At 42.9% G+C, this 18391-nt stretch overlaps 2 protein-coding genes across 3 annotated transcripts in view; one reads left to right on the top strand and one right to left on the bottom strand.

Moving 5' to 3' along the window:
* LOC147257268 (cytoplasmic phosphatidylinositol transfer protein 1-like) overlaps positions 1-3801 on the top strand; it is an 81655-nt gene extending 77854 nt beyond the window's left edge. The window contains exon 9 of the mRNA XM_086211084.1: positions 174-3801. Coding sequence (XP_086067210.1) covers positions 174-529 — 356 coding nt within the window. The 3' untranslated portion in view covers positions 530-3801. The remainder of the gene's footprint in view (positions 1-173) is intronic.
* A 1068-nt stretch (positions 3802-4869) lies between these two features.
* Positions 4870-13976, bottom strand: vwa10.2 (von Willebrand factor A domain containing 10, tandem duplicate 2). 2 transcript variants are annotated; one of them, XM_086211081.1, is made up of 18 exons: positions 13819-13976; positions 13122-13313; positions 12572-12773; positions 11724-11809; positions 11526-11619; positions 10723-10851; positions 10105-10291; positions 9830-9999; positions 9488-9600; positions 9227-9343; positions 8685-8888; positions 8464-8599; positions 8132-8284; positions 7926-8018; positions 7674-7783; positions 6878-7042; positions 6410-6733; positions 4870-6236 (listed from the first exon to the last, which is right to left on the bottom strand). In XM_086211081.1, the coding sequence occupies exons 2-18, from the start codon at positions 13305-13307 to the stop codon at positions 5808-5810; spliced, it is 2898 nt and encodes a 965-aa protein (XP_086067207.1). In that variant the 5' UTR covers positions 13308-13313; positions 13819-13976; the 3' UTR covers positions 4870-5807. The 2 variants fall into 2 exon arrangements, with proteins under 2 accessions (XP_086067207.1, XP_086067208.1); XM_086211082.1 differs by lacking the exon at positions 13819-13976 and adding an exon at positions 13409-13505.
* Positions 13977-18391: the final 4415 nt, after the last annotated feature.

The following is an 18391-nucleotide window of genomic DNA, read 5'->3' as shown; positions in this document are numbered from 1 at the left end:
AGAAAACATGAAGGAACACAAATGAACATTCTTAAACTTTAGATGACATATTTATGAATCTGGTTTCTGGATTTTTACTGACCATTGTGTGATATTCTGAGTATATCTGTATTAATAACAGGTTCCAATTTTTACATTCTCTCTCTCATTCAATCAATCTGTCTTCAACACAGACATGACAATGGATGAGGTGAGAGAGTTTGAGCGCACGATCCAGGAGGCCACAAACCAGAAGATTGGGATGTTTCCCCCATCAATCTCCATTAGCGAGACACCCCTGTCCTCCTGTGCCCTCACTGGCCCTGCCAGCGCCCCCTCCACCCCCATGTGCACTGATGCGCCTGAGTCCCTCTCTGTCCCCAAGGACCGACCCCGCAAAAAGTCTGCGCCAGAAACCCTCACCCTACCTGAACCAGCTCCAAGTGGTGTGCCACAGGGTTCTACTCTGAGCCCACAACCTGTTTCAAATCACATCCAATCCTCCACGCCACCCTCATCCAACTCTGATCTTGCCGAGATGGGAGAATAGTACAGGGACCTTGGAATGTCTTTCCCCAGCCTTCGCTTTACTTATTGCCCCCCCAACCCGGTTGTCTTAATGGTGCATTGAGTTTAGCCTCCAAACACCAGTGCCCAAATGTTCAAGTTCTCTTGCCATATCCAGTGATATATTCCTGCCATAATTCTCTGGACATACACAGGCTCAGCCACACTGATTCCTCCTCCTGTGAGTTTGGCCAGTCACATGTCATAGCAATTAAAACAACCGCCTATGTTTGTTTGTCAAGACCAAGAGCATTCATAGTTATTTTTGTTGAGCGGCTGTCAATAATCATGTATGAGTAAATTATTCAGTGTTTCTTTAGTTATTTCATATGTCATATTAGCTTATCTCATTTCAACTATGATGTAGTTGCCTTAGCACCACAGAGCTTGTGGTATTTATTAGTTTCAACAGTTTGTCAAAATGGATTCCTGATAATTATGTTTTAGAGTTAATATGTTAAATTAACACATGGAAAGACAGCCAAGTACCCTCACGACGGAACCAATTCCCAGGCCATCTAAACTGGCCTGGGGATCGCATCGCATCCAAGCTCTAAATCCTCAACTCCAATCATGCAACAGATGCAAGATCAGTACAATCATAGAGTTCATACCTCAGGTCTCCCCTGCTTTACCTGACAAACACTTCGGAAAGACAGGGACATCACTGTACCTTTCTCTCCATGCCTGTTGCCTGACAGTCACGTTTATACCTCCACAATATTACTATATAGCAACTGTATGTACTATACCAGTCTACTAAACCCTTGGAATGTTCACACCCTAGAAACCTTGGAGCATTTGTATGAGGGTAAAAAGTTATAATGGCAATTGCAGTTTTAGCATGACAGTGTACTCAAATTTAAATTGTTTATCAATAAGATATATCTTAAGTTGACTGAGAGGTCAGTACAACAAAATCTTAGGTATAATGCTGACAGAAACTCATGCTGCACGTCTAATGTGACATAAATGTGAACAAATTGATGAAATCTGCAAATCGCCATAATGTCCCATTTAGGAACAAGGCCATGTACGGGAGCTGTTACGTTCTGACTTGTGCACAGTGGAGGTAGTGAAAACTCAAAGAAGGGCACGTGCATCAAGCTGACTTGAGGATGTGCTTTGTTGGTTACATACAGTAGCATATGCAGAAAAGCTGATACTTTTACGGGATCAGTGCTACATTTTGGGCACAAAAAAATGATATTACCGGAACATCTGCACTGACCCAGTGTTTGTGCTGCTAGTTAGTCTCAAAGTTGGTTCGTGTGAAATCTTAGGAGAGAAACAATTACATTCTATAGGGACAGCAAGTTACTATTTGATGAAAAAAAAAAAATCCTCCAGCGATATTTAGAGAAAGGGTTTTTTTATATGCTGCATGGAATGTTCGTAACATATATATTATGTGAAGGATATGTATGTGCAGTAAATGGATGGATTGGTACAATATATTTGATGATGCAACTGTATGAAAAAGTGAATGCCAACTTTGAAAGCTCTATACTAATTTTGTATAAAAGAAAAGCAGATATAGAGTGAAATGTAAGCATGCCCAGAGAATATAGGCCTACAAACTCTTTCAACTCAGTGCCTCTGCATGCAAACAATTGCATTGTCACCCAACATGTATTTAAACCAAACTAGTTCAGCTACACAGACAAGAGTTCCATTGCATTTATTATTATTATTATTTTTTAATCACAAAAATTGTGTTAAACCAAGAATGGGAATTACATAATCAGAACAAATTACTCCACCTCATTAGATCTATAATTAACAGGGCTAACTTGTTACTCTATTTCTGGAAATAAATTATTTTTTAAAACATTTTTGTTCCCCTACTCGTATCAATTACAGCTACCTTGCAAATGCATTCTGCACTTTTCCAGGTTTTTGACACCTCATTTGACAATGAAGGAATGTGTTATATTACATGTTACTTGTTTGGTTTATTGGACCAAAGTCATATAACACAGCGTAGTGACTTAAAAGAGAGAGCGTCCTCAGTGGTCTTGCCATAAATAAAACAACAACAACAAAAAAAAAGTTTGTTAATATTCTGTACAGTTTCTCACTTGCTTTTGTTAAAAAATACAAAACAAATTGTAGCTATTTCTGTAACTGTAGCTTTTGTCTTTGCCTTTTGAGAATAAACACGTTCTATACATTTACTGGCCCTCAATGTTGATCTATGATATATAGATTATACATTCTTACAGCAACTCTGGTATTCTCTCTTGTCAGGAACACAGAGATCCAGGGATATGTTTGATCACGGGCTATTAAAAACAATGCAAACTCTCCAATTGTGTCTGCTCTGTTTAAAAGAGTACCATATTAGGTCATGTAAATATAGATATAGTAAATTTCTTTCATCAGATCTGTTCTGAGATGCGTTGGTGATGTGACAAAGATGGAGAAGGGTGTTAAGTGTTTGTATGATAGGAACGGCAGCTTCAGACATGAATTCACGTTTTGTTTGAATACTCTAGAAGTAGGCTTATTATGTGTCTCTATCTATGAAGTCACGCTCATCTTTTGAGGATACTGAATTCAGTTTACTCTTCTCAGTCCAGTATGAAGACTCCTCATTGTAGTGGTACACTTTTGATTCCCTAACTGCTTTTGTTCACCTGCCAGGGCAAAAAAAATTTAAAAATTTAAAAAAATGTTCAAGTTGTAGAATTAAAATGATGCTTTTCTTTTTAGTGGGCTGGCTGCTTCGATGTGTACATGCCATGTTAACTGGGAGACGATTGCCTTTTCTTCTTGTTTCTTTTGTAGTAAACCTGCTGTACTATGATTTTGTGGCTGCTGTATTGTTTAAAGAAAAAAAAATCGAAATTAGTTTCTAATATTTTTTGTTTGTTTGTTTGTTTTTGAGATAAAAGGACCAAGCTTTGTACTCCTCTCCCCTCCTCCTGATGCATTTTGCATTCGGCCTGGCTGATATGCTGTCTCCTGACACCTGGGACCTGTCTCACAAGCTTTAAGTGAAGTAAAATAAGGCACAACTGTGTGTATCAAGTTGTGTTTTGGGTGAAAAAGGTGCGGTTCTTGTTGATCCCGCTTTGTGAAACCGGTTCCAGAAGTGCCATTCTTGTTCGGCTGTTGGAAGTCGCTCGGAGTTCTTCCGCTTTAATTAATATTGTATTTGTTATATTTTTACTGCCCTTCGAGGTTCATTTGGTTCTTTGTTGTAATTATTGTTTTACTTTTCAGAAATAGACAAATAAAGTTTACTAGCTATTTCAACGGTGTTGTTCATTGTTTCTCATTGTAGAGGAGTTTCACATGATGAAGGAATTCATCAGACACTGGACGTCCGTGACAGATGTACAAGGTTGGCTGTGAGATGAGGTTTAGTTCAGCTCCCCAGAACATCTGTGCCGACCCTGCAGACAGTTACACTAGTAATGTTGAGCACTACCGGTAATACCGAACTAGAACATCCTGCACAGATGTGACCTTCACGTAGTCTAAACACAGCTACGCATATCGACAACGCTGGCGCCGTGATTGTCAGCTTTGCTATCAGTAAGTGCTCTGATTACAAATTTATGGTTATGAAAGAATTATGAAAGGCACCACAGGTTCACTCCCCGGCTCAGGTCAAGGCTCTGGAGTCAGACCAGCTTTTAACCTTACAGACTAACTATGACGCTGAGCTACAAAAGAGCTAAAACAGAGGATACCAGATAAAATTCCTTATCACTCATGTACATTTTACACACTATAAAGGAAAACAAGTAAGTCTAGACTGAAAGTCCACGTCTTTATACCAACATTCTTCAGGCAAGCTTTATATTGCTTTTTTGTTTCTCCAGTTGATGGCAACTTCCCTTAATTTAGGGAATCTAAGAGTTGAAGTAAACTTGGTACACCAAATACGATATTGGCTGTTTTGTTGGAGAAATCATTTTTCCTTTGACTTCCTCATAGTATGGCATTTCCTAAACGAACGGCTGCCTCCAGCTTCATTCTTCAAGTTACTATTATACACAAAGAAATAAATGAATGTGTGATGATTGTATTCAGGAAAACCAAATGAGAAAGGGAAGCTACAATGATGTAAGAGATGGCAAAAAAAAAAAAAAAAATCTTAAGATCTCTGACTTTCCAGAATGGAGAAGTGCTGCAGCAGTGCGCCATCCAGTGGATGCTGTGTTAAGTGCAGCACAGGAATCGTGGCTGTAGTGATGACTCTCTCCTCTACACGCAACCTTTTAAACGGAATATCAGAAATATTAACCACTGCTGTGCAACCATGATATCAATGCAATCTAAGCATATGTTTTAAAGGTTAAAAGATAAGAGTGTGCAAAAGTAGGTTTATTTATTTACATGCAACACTGTTGTGAATCAGCTGAACAGGAACAGTTTTTATTTAATCAAACACGACTTCTCTCTTTGCGTTTCAGCGTCATATCAACTTCTTGTCTCCTAGTGTAAAAAATATTTTCGTTATCTTAGTATGGGTGTGAGCATCTAAGTCCTCCAAAGTCTTAGTCCTCCCACAGCTTTAAGAAAACCCCAGCAACAAATATATTAAACCTTGTCTTGATCATCATTGTCATTTTCATTGGCTATATGAGTAACCTTGGTGACAACAATAAACAAAAGGCCCCAAGAACATCCCTTTTAGAATTAAAGAGGAGTGCATGTGAAAAACAGTCGGCAGTCGTTTCAGTTCATACAGTCACCTTCACGTGGACACACGCATGAAAGTTCTGTTCACGTTGATGGGGTTCGTCTTTTGTTACTGTGGCTTTTGTGACTCCACCCTATGTGACCTGTAAAGCCATCACAGCTAACAGCAATACCCGCAGCTGTCAATCAGGCCTCGATGACATCGTATACATCTCACTTTTTGCTTTCATGTTTCCAATTACAACAGCGAATTTTAGATTACAATACACGCGAGAACCCCCCCCCCCCCCCAAAAAAACACAACCTTTGTTTTCAATTCACTTTTCAAAGACAACAGTTGAAGTGATTAACGTCTGCAATACGGAACAACCACACACAAACCCGAGTATAAATAAATCAGTGCATGAAAATGTGGGTTTCATTTAACTGATTTCAACAAATTAAAAAAATTGTTTAGAATTGTAATGGATGGAAGAGAACAAGACTGATGTTGCAGGCCATTGTAGGTTCAAAGGGGGAAGATGACAGTCCTCAACTTTACCACAAGCTGTTACTTTGGTACCTCATTCGTGTGCCGCAGTGTCTCATTAAAAGATAGTAACCTTTTATTTCAAAAGGAGGGCCGCCACAATACTCGTCCACAGGGAGAACGCTGGGCTCAAAGTGTGCCCTCCAGTGGATGTTGTGTTAACTGCTGTTACAGTCACAGGCGCAACTGTAGTAACTGCTCTTGCCCGGCCCACACACGCGCCCACATTACCCACTTTATCCACCAGAGTCAGCTCAACATCCGGCGAGCAGCAGGAGGCCGTATATGTAGCCACTGTAATGTTCTCACCCGCTGTGCCCACCACTGTACTGGCATTGAGGGTTCCATCCCCTTGACGGATGCTGACACTTTCGATGCCAGTGCCATTGACGCCGTCAGTGAGATTAGCGATGAACTTCCACGTGGAGGAGGCACAGGCAGATGCAGACGATGGGCAGGTGGCTGCACTGACTACCTGGCACACGGGGCGGCTTATATCCGTCACCTGGAGACACGGAGGAAGAAGTGGAGGAGCATGAGAGAGGACAGGGCACACGGCACTCTGGCATCTCCTTTGTGAACCTCTCAATGTATGTGCACAAAATAGTAAATCATAAAATAATAATAGAACATAAATATCAAATATGAAAGAGAATACTGTTAGAGAATGACTCTTACTTTAGCAGTAACAGAAAACCGGTAGACAGCGTAGTTGATGTCGGTGGCGTCTGCGTTTTCCGCCTCGATGGTGAGAGTCACGTCTGTTCCTGTCGCAGCGCTGTCTGGCACCGTGATGGTGACTGTACCGTTGGCTGCCCCCCCACTGCCCTCCACAATGCTGACTGTGCTGGGTGCAGTGGAATCGTAGCTGCGGTCATTATTTGCCCGCACGGTGAACGTTCCGGTGGCGGTGTCGTTTACCACTCCATTGGTCGTTAGAGCGACTGTGAAAGGGATGGAGATGGAGGAGCCTGGTTCTACGATGGTGTTGTTGACTTGGGCCTGCAAAAGAGGAGTTAAAAACACAAAAAAAGAATGTGATGCCTTTTCTCAAATTCTGATGACATAAGTAGGATTAAGCTTTTTCTTTTCTTAAAACAAGTGACTGACAAACATTGGTGGAAAATTGAAAGTGCTTGAGCTCACAGTGAGGGAGATGCTGGAGGTCTTGATTTGTGTGGAGGCCTGCCTCTGGAAGCGGTTGTGTGATGACCTGGAGGTGGAGCTGCTGTCCTCTCCTGTCAGTTGAACCACATACTCACCTGCTGGAACATCACTGAATCTTACCAGGAAGCTACCGCCTCCTAGAGGCTGCAAAGAGGACAAGACAGCATCAAAGAACTGGAGTCTGCCAACTGTTGACTGTTTGCTGGGTATTTTTGGGCGCTTGGGTAGTGCGGGATCTTGGGGGCTGCAGCCAACCATTCTTATTCACTATTCTTTAAGTATTTCCTGAAGGGTAGATGTAGTAGCTGGTGGTTGCTCTGAAATTACAAAGCTTGTGGTAAGCTATTCCATGGCGTGCACATGTCCAATCATAGAATTTTAAGGGGTTCGCTACTGCTTTGGCTATGGAATTATGTTATCAGTTATCTCTAAGGGCCCCCCTTCCAGCTTTGGGCCCCAGGGAATTGCTTTGTCCGCTTACCATGTTGCCACGCCCCTGCAAGAAGCAATGCATTTATCCATTAATTCTCGACAGTATAACGCTTATCTGTTAAGGGTCGCGTGGGGTGGGGAACAGACAGGGTTCACCCTGGACAGGTTGCCAGTCTGTCGCAGGGCCATCAGGAGCAATTAGGGGCTCAAGGATACTTCGACATGGTCACTGGGGGAAGTGAGGATCACACCAGTGGCCCTTTGGTCACTCTACCTCCAAGCCACGCAACCCTGTAATGCATAAAATCAACCTGTAATGACTGGGTTATCAGATGTGACATGCCTGAAGTGTTCCGTTGACCTCTGTTGGCCCCGAGCTGTCAAACAGAGACACCCCTGAGATCTTTACAGTGTCACTTCCTGTCACGCTGATCATGAGGCTGACATTACCACCTGGGAGTTTTCAAGAGAGAAAATCAAAAACGAATTACAACAAAATGCATACGAGTGGATGCGTTGAATGGTTCGTGGGTTAAAGTTCTAAGGAGATTTTGAGTCACGATTCCGATGATGACAATCTTCAAAGTGGTCTGACCTGAGAGAGGACGTCCCTCCTTCAGAGAGAAGTCCCCATGGGCCCCCTCATATGCTTCCACCAGGTTAAAGATGAAGTTCACTGAACTTTGACCTGAAAAGCAGGTCGAACACTTACACCGATAACACCAATGTAGACAGAGACCTTCAACATAACAGCTCTTTAGGGTTATTGTATCGTTAGCACCTCCGGTTCTTTCTACTGACCCGTGACCTTGACAGAGTAGGGGTTGTTGGAGTTAACACTGACTTCCCATGAACCCGTTTGGTTGTCCATGTTGAGGCTTAAACGTCGCAGGTTGCCAGCTGTGGTGACAGATGCCAGAGGGCCACTAGACTCACTGGAGATCTGTGATACACCTGGAAGAAGAGAAACTAGAGTAAATTAAACAGTATCCAGCATTTCACTAAGTCCTAGTTGCATTATTCAAATAAAATGAGCCCACTTCTAATGAGAAGTGTAGCTTCTATTAGCTTATTCACACACACGCGTGCGCGATGGTGTAAAAGGTCAGAGGAACATCAAAGAGCAGAGATACCTGTGGGACTGGTGAGGTTAAAGGTGAGAGATGAGGTTCCTGTGATGTAGATAGTCAAGTTCCTTAGAGAACCATCAATGTTAAACGTAAAACTCTCAGGCTGTCCAGGATTTTTCGCCACCTGAAAGACGGTCACCTGGAAGAAAGGCAGTCGGAGACGGCTCAGTGATACGCAGAATGAAAACAGATGAGGTTTTCTTTGTTGTTGCTCACAGTCATACCACAGCACTGGCTGATGAATCCTCTATAACACTTGTTGCCACGGAAAGATCCGACTTGGTGACCTCAATAGCCTGACCCCCAGAGGCTCGGGCCAGGTCACGGTACAGCTGGGCATCTGATTGGCTCATAGCTCGTCCAGACCCTCCCTGAAGGCCTCTGCGGCGTCTTCGGCTGTCAAGGACGTCTGTTAACATGAAGGTAACCTAAAATAACCAGGATAGGTGAACGACGCATGTTAAAGTTCAGACAGAAACTGAATAAAATATTTTGCTTGTTCACAAGAGCCAAGTAGTGCAACTTTTCATTCATGTTCCATTTTTTTCTTGAAAAAGAATTATTACAATGCTGATTTTCACGAAGTAGTGGAGGCCAGTATGGGCCAAGGAAGAACCCAGATTCAGACATTTACATGAAATCTTCAAGAAATGTTCTACCGAACTTAATAGCAGTCTGTGTTCCCTGAGTGTGACTTGATCACCTCTTTCTGTCATGCACGGACATTTGTGCAGCAACGGTAAAAGCAAAACGGATGTTCACATACCACAGACTTGGTGCTCTCGATAAGTGCAGTGATGGTGCTTTTTAAAACAGCATCTTTGGCCGGAGCATCAGTGAAGACGAAGATCTCGGAGGAGGGCGGAGCTGCAGTGAGGGCAAGCTATCAGCCAGACAAAGGGAGTGAGAGTCACTCCAGACTGAAAGCGTGAACCTGATTTTGACTTAAAAGGGATTGACGTGAAGATATTGTACTGTTGCTTTGCGAAAAACAAATAAATAAATTAAAAAAAAAAAATCACTGTACCTGGAGTCCAGACAGGCACAATTCTGGGATGTCTCCTCCTCCACTGGCAGACAGCATGTTGATGTTGTCTTTAAAGACGTCGGCATCGGTTGTCATAATCAAAGGACCAAAACCTGCAAATAAAATAGAAAACTGATATTCACTCGATCATGTGAAATTTTTACCAGAACTATTATGAAGATGAAGTACATGCATGCAGTTTACATCATGGGTAGAACTTCGCCCATTTTACCTGAAAGTTGTAGGGTAGAAGTCGATGGTTTAATGGAGTCAGAGGTTGCTTACGCAAACTTTACTCTTCTTTGAATTAAAGTAGTGCTTCACACTGCATGTGCTACCTACCTGGGTCATTGAAAGGAACCAGAATGTAGGCTGACGGCTCCTGCTGGGTTCCCCTCTTACTGTCAATGATTTCAAAGGAAACCCTCTTAGCCTCGGCGATGTCATCACTCATACTGCCTGTGGTGTCAATGACGAAACACAGCACAGAGGACTGGGAGAGGCCCATTAACCTGCAGGAATATGAGACAGGAACAATTATATATATACACTGCATCCTAAGATGATAACAAAATCCCGTTATACACAAACACAGCTGTGTCGCGTGGGTGAATTGCCTCAGGAAGTTCTTGTCTCCTACAGCTACTCTGATGTCCTCCAGAAGCTCTACGGTAGCATTCACAGCCAAATCAGCTGCTTTATGGTGAAGGGAGCCATGACTGGACTCCATGTCATCCTTATTGATGCCCCCCACTGGGTCCCGTTTGCTTGTCTTGTCAAATGAACCACCATGGCTGCATTTACCTTGGAGCAGAGAAACACAATTTACGACCTCATAGAACAGCCAGTGTTTACAGAGGCAAAAGTTAATTTGAATCGCTGAAAAAGTTATCAGACATCCACTCTCTCTTGGCTAAACTAACCACAAGCAAAATATTCTACTTTGTACAAATGTCAGCCGCATCTGTGTGACTGCTAAACACCATATGCAGGTACAGGGAAATGCGTCGCTTTTCAGGATGACACTGCTCTCCTTGATGTCGCTTGGTTGTGCACACAGATCCCAGACGCTGAAAACATGGCTGTTCTCCAGCGGCTCCCTTAAACACCAGAAAAGATCCCCACCGATCAGCTGTCGGATGCTGGGGACACACGCATCTACAGCTTACGCACGCTGTTGACTGGGAAACCCAACACTGACCTCCTTCTGTCCCTGGCAGAGAAATCAAAGTTACCTTCAGGTTTGTTTGAGGAGAAGATGTTGAAGTAGCCTGAAGTGAGAAGTCCCTGCTGCAGCACATCAGGCAGGAGGTTGTCAGAACAATCTCCTCCAGTACAGTTTCTACAGGTGGGGACACTTGGGCCTGCGAGGGAAACCAGTCACAACAGTCCAGCAAAAATGCAAATAAGTGGTATTTTTTTGAATATAAAAAAAGAAAAAAAAAACTGATTTAGACCAAAAAACAAACACTTCTACCGCGCGTCTGAAAACTGCTCCACTAATTGATCGTTCTGTCTCATTAAGAGTCTATAGTATCAACTTTATTAATCTCACGATTCAAATTGCACGACACAAGATGTCTCTTACACAGTTCATTCTCATTGTTCGGTGTTTCACGTTCCCACATTATACCTGTGTGTTGAATATTGAGCTGGAATTCATTTCAAAATTATTTTTGATGTCACAAATCAAAGCAAGCCTCTTAAAACCCGACGGTCAGTAAGTACAAACAAAACTTACAATCTATCAATTGAATTAAACTTAAACATACATCGAAAAATAAACACATTGAAAATGTATAAATCCCGACTGAATGTTTGTCTTTTTTGTGAATTAAAAGTGGATGGTGATGCGTTTGAGTCACCTGTAAATACAAACATGCGGTTATGGTGAGTGAAACATGCTCCAAATGTTGAGCAATGACTTGAGTCCCCAGCAGGGAGGGGGTTTGGGCGCTGACAGGTGACAGACAGGGCGACAATGCACTCGTGTGAATTTCTTACTGAAGCTTACACAGTCAGACAGCCAGTATCCTACCTGCCAGGTTCTCAAGAGGTTGATCAGGTGTGATCAGAGTGCTGAAAGGCGCCGTGTTCCCCAGCTCCACCCAGTTACTGTGGCTGTAAAAGTCCTTTGTACACAGAGTACCACATTTCAAATCACAACCACCGGTGCATGGTTTTGTTTTTCTGACAATGCATCTTATCTCGCAAACAAAACGAGCGCTGAGCTCACTTGTAGTGTGTGACAGACTCTTCCCAGAGTCCACCGCCCTGCGACAAAGTTCTCCATCTTCACGCTGGCCTTGACAGCCGACACGCCTGCATAGCACAGCACAACAGAAAGGGTTAGATGCGAGCACAAGATGTGCTCGGTAAAGACGGGTCCTCACATCCTGATATGCAAAGTGCTTGTAAACCCTGAATATGAACATATGAAGTAAAATTATATAACATTAGTACTAAATTACTGCACATTAGCTGCAAACAGGACACAGAATAATTTGAATATCTGACTTCATTGACAACACAGTGTAGATAGTAAGTGATTTTGTGGAATCTTACTGTTTTTCAATGTGACGAGTCAGAAACGCAAATCAGAAACACTTTATTTGATGAAGTTTACCGTCAAACGGCTAAATGAGCTACTTCTCTCTCTGAGATCAAATAATAATGAGTCCACAGGTTTGTAACTATTTTTTCTTAATTTGATGACAATGAATAAAATTCCTATTCACCACAACAATGGTCACTCATGATAAATCACCACTGAAGGGTTTTGGCTGGATAGATTTTGAAGGTTTTGTCAACTTTTTTCCAGTGAGTCACTAAGCGTCTTATAAAGACACTCCCCTGGCTTTCCAGATTATTGGGAGCGGTTGGTCGAGGTCTCAGCTGTGTTATTGGAAATGGCCCCTTTATCTGTGGGAGACAGTTTTGTTGTCTCCCACAGATAAATTACATTTCAAAACATGTGGAAAAATGTTGAGATGAAAGAACTAATTTAAGATGAGTCATCTTAAAAACGTTAGCATTTGAAGTCTACTAATCTTGAGCATTTGAACTCAGGAGGGGGAAGAGTACCTTCTGTGATGAGGTCCCGTCCTCCCTGGAAGGTCTCACCATCAAAATGGTGCTCATCACTCAGGGCAAAGATAACGTCCACCTTGGCGTTGCTGAAGTACAGATTAACTATGGAGGTATGGAACATGACGGAGGAGAGCAGGGACGAGTCGGAGGAGGAGCACGCCCTCTGCACATCGTCAACTGACAGACTGCCATCGATCTGCAGACACAGACGCATCACTGGTTGGGATTCAGATGCTCTCCTCTAGTTTATAGTGAGGATCGTAAGAAACTGGCCACAAACAGAGAAGTAAAATCTACAGTCGAGCTGAAAAAGTTAAACCATTGGTGGAAAAATCCCAAAGAATTAAGGTGTCCTGTTTGAAATTTCAGCTCCTATTCTCATCATGCATCTTTATGAGGTCAGCCTGATTAAAATAGCGTGTTTTTAATGCACTAAACATGAATTAAGAATAAAAAAAAAGAAACATAAATCGTGAAAGGTCATCCAGATGTTTTGTTTCATAATATTCCTTGGTCGGTGTCTCGGTGCTGTTTTCCAGCTTACATCCAGGCTAAAGTCTCGTCCCTCTGATGCAGCGATGTCCCTGCAGACTTCTGCCGTCTTGCTGAGGGCTGCTCTTTTTGTGATGTCACGGTGAGTTGTGGAGTTCCCATCAAACGTGAAGAGCGGCTGGAAGCTTTGAGTCAAACCTGTAAGGGTGAGGACCGCTGCGGCCACCGCCAGGAGCATGATTATCTATGTGGAGGGGAAACAAAGCAGAAATCAGAGAGGATCCTGAAGCCCAGCACTTTTCTCTCCGTTACTGATGTCCACAAATGAACTGAACAGACGTTTTGCGATCCAACACCACCACTCTGTGAGGTCACCCACACAATTAGCTGCTACAAATGTGATCGGGGAGGTTAGTGGCAATGAAGCAGCAAGTGAAAACACCTGAGGAGGAACAGCAGGCGCATGAGGACATTTTATTTAAACCAATACGAGCATTATGAGTGCTGCGGGCCGTCTGGAACGGGATTTTTAGAGTTTTTACAGTTAAGTATTGTTAGAGAAATTTGAATATCACCAAATCATTTCAAGCTCTCCCCAGGAAAATGAGGTTAACACTAACATCTCATTTACTTTTAGAACATATAAATATCTGAAATGATTCAAGAGACTAAAAACTCTTCCAAAAGAATGCACACAATTTCTGTTGGTGCAAATGTTGAAAATGCAACTTAATTTGATTAACTCTTACCTTACTGTGTTCTGCTCTTTGTAAGACGTCCAACCTTATGTTAACAGCATTCCACTGTTCCCACACAGGTAGATTCAACAGTAAAGACCAATGTGTGTTATCTGTGAAGTGTCTTTGTGTTGGAATATGAATGTGCTGCCTCCAGGCGTATCTGGGGACAAGGGTTGCATGTCCTCATTCCTCTCTCTCATTATATTTGCCTTGTGAAAGAGGGGGCTGACCAATAAATGAATTTTTTTTTTCCACGAGCCTCAATGTGCTTTGCCCTCTCTGTAATATATTTTGTTGTTTTTTTTTTTTTTTTTTTAACAGCCTCTCTTCCTGTTGGAGCCCTGCATACATCAACATAAGGGGGATTCTAGATTGGTTGTCTGCTAGTGGGCGGCATGGCTCACTTCCCCTGGTGACTGTGTCAAAATCTCCTTGAGCAAGATACTGAACCCCTAATTGCTCCTGATGGCCCTGCCACGGACAGGTGCCTTTCCCCCTGTGTCAGCTGGGCTAGGCTCCAGTCACCCCATGACACTGAACGGATCGGTGGTAGAGAAAATGGATGGATTGATGTCTGCTGAAGTGAAATACACGGCTTCCATCTGTACAGGTCACTGATTAAGCTACTCTGTGTGTGTCTTCTTCTTCTAAATAGTCCTTTATACCTTCATTTATGGCAGATAAACCATTCATCCTGTTGCTGATTGAGATTTGATAGCTGCATTACTTGAATACCTTTTGCATGATTTTTATCATTTTCTGAATATCATTGTAAAGCATTGAATAGGAGGAGACTGCACACAGCGCACTGTAAAAATGAAATGTGATTTAAAGTCATCAACCCTTGATTAAAAAAACATTCCTGTTTTGAATTAGTGTCTTTGTGTTTGGACGCTGTGTTATATATATACATATAGGGGCAGCACGGTGGTGCAGTGGTCAGCACTGTGGCCTCACAGCAAGAAGGTTCCGGGTTCGAGTCCCGGCTCGGGCGTGGGATCTTTCTGTGTGAGTCTGCATGTTCTCCCTGTTCCTGTGTGGGTTCTCTCTGGTACTCCAGCTTCCTCCCACAGTCCAAAGACATGCAATTTGGGGACTAGGCTGATTGGATTCTCTAAATTGACCATGAGTGTGAATGGTTGTTCATCTCTGTATGTTGGCCCTGCGATGGACTGGCGACCTGTCCAGGGTGAACCCCGCCTCTCGCCCGTAGATGCTGGGATAGGCTTGAGCCCCCCCGCGACCCTTACTAGTAAGGAATAAGCGGAAGATGACGATGGATGGACTTTTGACATTATAAGAATGTGCTGGTAGGAAAAGAACTTGGTGAATCTTGTTGCAAAACAAAAAGACAACATTAACTTCAGTAATGAACAATAATAGTTTGTTTAATTTATCGTAGTTTATCTGACAGCTTTAGAATCATCACCTTGCTTGGACAGCAGGTACGATTGTTGCCCCCATGATGACTTCCAAGATCCCGTCTGGCGGCATTTTCTCAGTCTAACCCTCACTTGACATACTTGATTCATATGAGTCATTGTGAAAGTACTGAAACAACACAATCAAGAAGATAAACTCCCCTCTGTTCGGTGCTCACATACTTGAACCTCCTCGCTCCCTCGGAGAAGGTGTTGACACAACAGGAGCTTAACCGCGTCAGACTACGTCAAGAAGGTGTCAAAAACGTGTGTCTGTGTTTGTGTACGTGTGTCTTTGAGACAGAGGTTGAAATGCTGAGTATTGTTCCTTTTTTCAAGTGACTGTCCGAATACAAGTGTGCTCTTGTGTTGAACAAAGATGAGACAGATTAGGGGCGTCAGAAGAATAAGATCCTGTGAAATACTCATCATGAATACCGGATGTGTGACACAACAGAGGTTGAAAGAGTCATCAAATGCACCAAACTCCATATCTATGTATGTCACAACAGTCCATTTTTTTCTAAGCAAACTAAATTTTGTTGGTCAAGTTTTCGTCAGAAGTACTTCACCAATCATCTCTCTAATCTCTCCACCTTAAATGAGACTCAAATACATATTTAGCGTGGTTGTGAGTGACAGGTTCTTGATGAAGACCTGTCGCAACATTGCGATGTCATCTCGCAGTGCTTACATTGTGCCATAGATAGTTTATTTATTTTTATCTAACCAGATAAGAAGCCATGGAGATCAGGAGCTCCTTCACCGGGGTGACCCCAGGGGTGCACTACGGAGCGAGATTAGTGGGTTAGTGAGGTATGATGAGACTAAAGCCAGGTTTCAATTTCACAAAGGTGGCGCTCTTTAACCCTGGCTAGATCACCATGGTAACTGATGTGGCAAATTTAAAGTGCTGCCCTTTCACTAACCACCTCTTTTGAAAATGGCATCACTATTTTTGAATTATCGGGTGGACCTCGGCGCAGTTACTGTGCAAGGCTCTGTTTGGAGGGAGAGGGTATTTAGAGAAGGCGTTAATACGTTACATATTCCAAGCTGCTGGAGCCATATAACCACGAATGAAGACAATATTTTGACAACTAGAAAGAAAATTGATAGTCTATTGGTATTTATTACAGATAATATTCAATCTATAAAATTATTTGGGATGTGGGCGGCACAGAGAGTTCCCTGCGTGGTAAAATAAATATATAAACTCAGGAATTGGCACGATCAGCAGTTTCTGCCAGCATTCCTCTCTCTTCCTAGTTGCAGCAACTATGTTGCTTTTTGCTGTCATAATTGTTTTACATCGTTCATAACCCTCCATTATAGCCACTTGGTCTTCTTGACTAAAGGAGGCGGCACGTGATCAATCCATTTCCAAAGAGTCTAATGATGCGTTAAATGCCTCTTTTTATGGGGACGCGCACAGAGCCGGAAGCAGAAAGCCTGAATTAACAAAGAAAGATGATATGCACCGTCTTGAAGCCAGTTATCTCTGACTGTGAGTTTAAGTGAGTTTTGGCGAGCCAGGTTATTGAAAGAAAGCCTGGCTATGTTGAACTAGCTTTGTCGTACACCCCTCTGGCCAAGGTGACAGCATGTTAAACGAGTAGGGAAGCATTTTGCTGTAACGCCCAACATTGCTGCAGGATGAGTCAACTTCAAGTGTAAACTTTGTAACAAATATGCAGTATAATATAGATATGATTCATGTTTCCTGAATGTTTTAACTGAAAGTTTGCTGATGAAGAATATCAACATGTTTTAGTACTACTAGGTAGTTTAATCGGCAGGCCTCAGTGATATTACCAACCATCCAACTGTGAGAGAAAAGTTCAAACTTTTTCAGTAGCAAATATGGGAATTTCTATTTAATTTTAGTTTAACGGGTGGGATGGTGGTGCAGTGGTCAGCACTGTCACCTCACAGCAAGAAGGTTCCAGGTTTGAGCCCCGGCTCCAGCACAGGATCTTTCTGTGTGGAGTCTCCATGTTCTCCCTGTTCCTGTGTGGGTTCTCTCTGGTACTCCAGCTTCCTCCCACAGTCCAAAGACATCAAGAGGGGACGAGGCTGATTGATACTCTAAATTGACTGTAGGTGTGACTGTGAGTGTGAATGGTTGTCTGTCTCTATGTGTTGGCCCTGTGATGGACTGGTGACCTGTCCAGGGTGAACCCCACCTCTTGCCTGAAGACTGCTGGGATAGGCTCCAGCCCCCCGCAACCCTTAACAGGAATAAGAGGAAGAAAATGGATGGATGGACTTAAGTTTTAATAAATTACCAAAAATAACAAACAAAAGGGTCTTAACCTTTGTTAGTCTCTTTTTGATCTGTGGTTTTAACGCAGACTCACGCCATCACTCCATACAGGCTTTTGTACTCGTGGTTATGGGTTTGTTTCATCTTCTACCTGTTTCACTTCCTCACTTCTCTCATGTGTCTGCTGTGCTCCCTGTCACTGTCTGTTTTTCCTGCCTTCTTATGTGCCTCACCTGCATCTGGTCTGTTAATCAATCCCCGTCAGTCACAGTCCGCCTCCTCGTGTCTCTCATCGAATCAGCTTCTTCCCTGCCCTCCTGTTCTCACACCTGTTTTTGTTGTGTCATTAGTTGAACTGTCGGTTTGTCATTTGTTGTTTGTTTGTCTCAGTCTTTGCTGTCTGTTTGTTAATATTTTGGACTCCTTGAGATCCATGTTAACATTTGAACTGTCTGTCTATCATTTCCTCTGTTCCCGTGTCGGGCTCCTGTAGCCGAGGGCGGACTGCCCCACAGGGAAGCCAGGGATTTCCCCGGTGGGCCGTGGGCTGACTGGGTCAGCCAGGCCATGAGAAAAAGAAAAACAAAGGCGACCCTATGAGCCCAAATGTGTATCTTGCTTAATAAGGCTTAATATGCTTGCGTCATCTCATGTACATACTTTACTGCTATCAAACTAACTTTTTAATGTTTACTGATACATAATGTCGTTGTATTGGTTAACTAGCATAACTAACAATACTAATCTCTTATCTAGATTGAGGATGATCCAGCTCCATCACTGGCACAACCACCTTCAAATTTTGGAGCATGTTAAACAAGATCTATCCATTCATTTTGTACCACTTAGCCTGTTCAGGGTCGGTCGGTCGGTCGGTCGGTCGGTCGGTCGGTCG

Source organism: Aulostomus chinensis, chromosome 8, assembly GCF_037954235.1.
Source record: "Aulostomus chinensis isolate RoL2024-O1b breed Wild chromosome 8, RoL_Achi_v1.0, whole genome shotgun sequence".
In the NCBI taxonomy this organism is placed as follows: domain Eukaryota; kingdom Metazoa; phylum Chordata; class Actinopteri; order Syngnathiformes; family Aulostomidae; genus Aulostomus; species Aulostomus chinensis.
Note: the sequence above shows the minus strand (reverse complement) of the source record. Positions and strands in the feature narration are given on the sequence as shown.

Bases quoted from the DNA above. Each gene is read 5' to 3' on its own strand.
- vwa10.2 (XM_086211081.1), bottom strand. From the start codon at position 13,307: ATGCTCCTGGCGGTGGCCGCAGCGGTCCTCACCCTTACAGGTTTGACT. The intron at 11,620-11,723 runs GTGAGCTCAGCG...CTGTGTACAAAG, and splicing joins GAGTCTGTCACACACTACAA to GACTTTTACAGCCACAGTAA. The intron at 6,734-6,877 runs GTGAGCTCAAGC...CCTCTTTTGCAG, and splicing joins CCTCCAGCATCTCCCTCACT to GCCCAAGTCAACAACACCAT.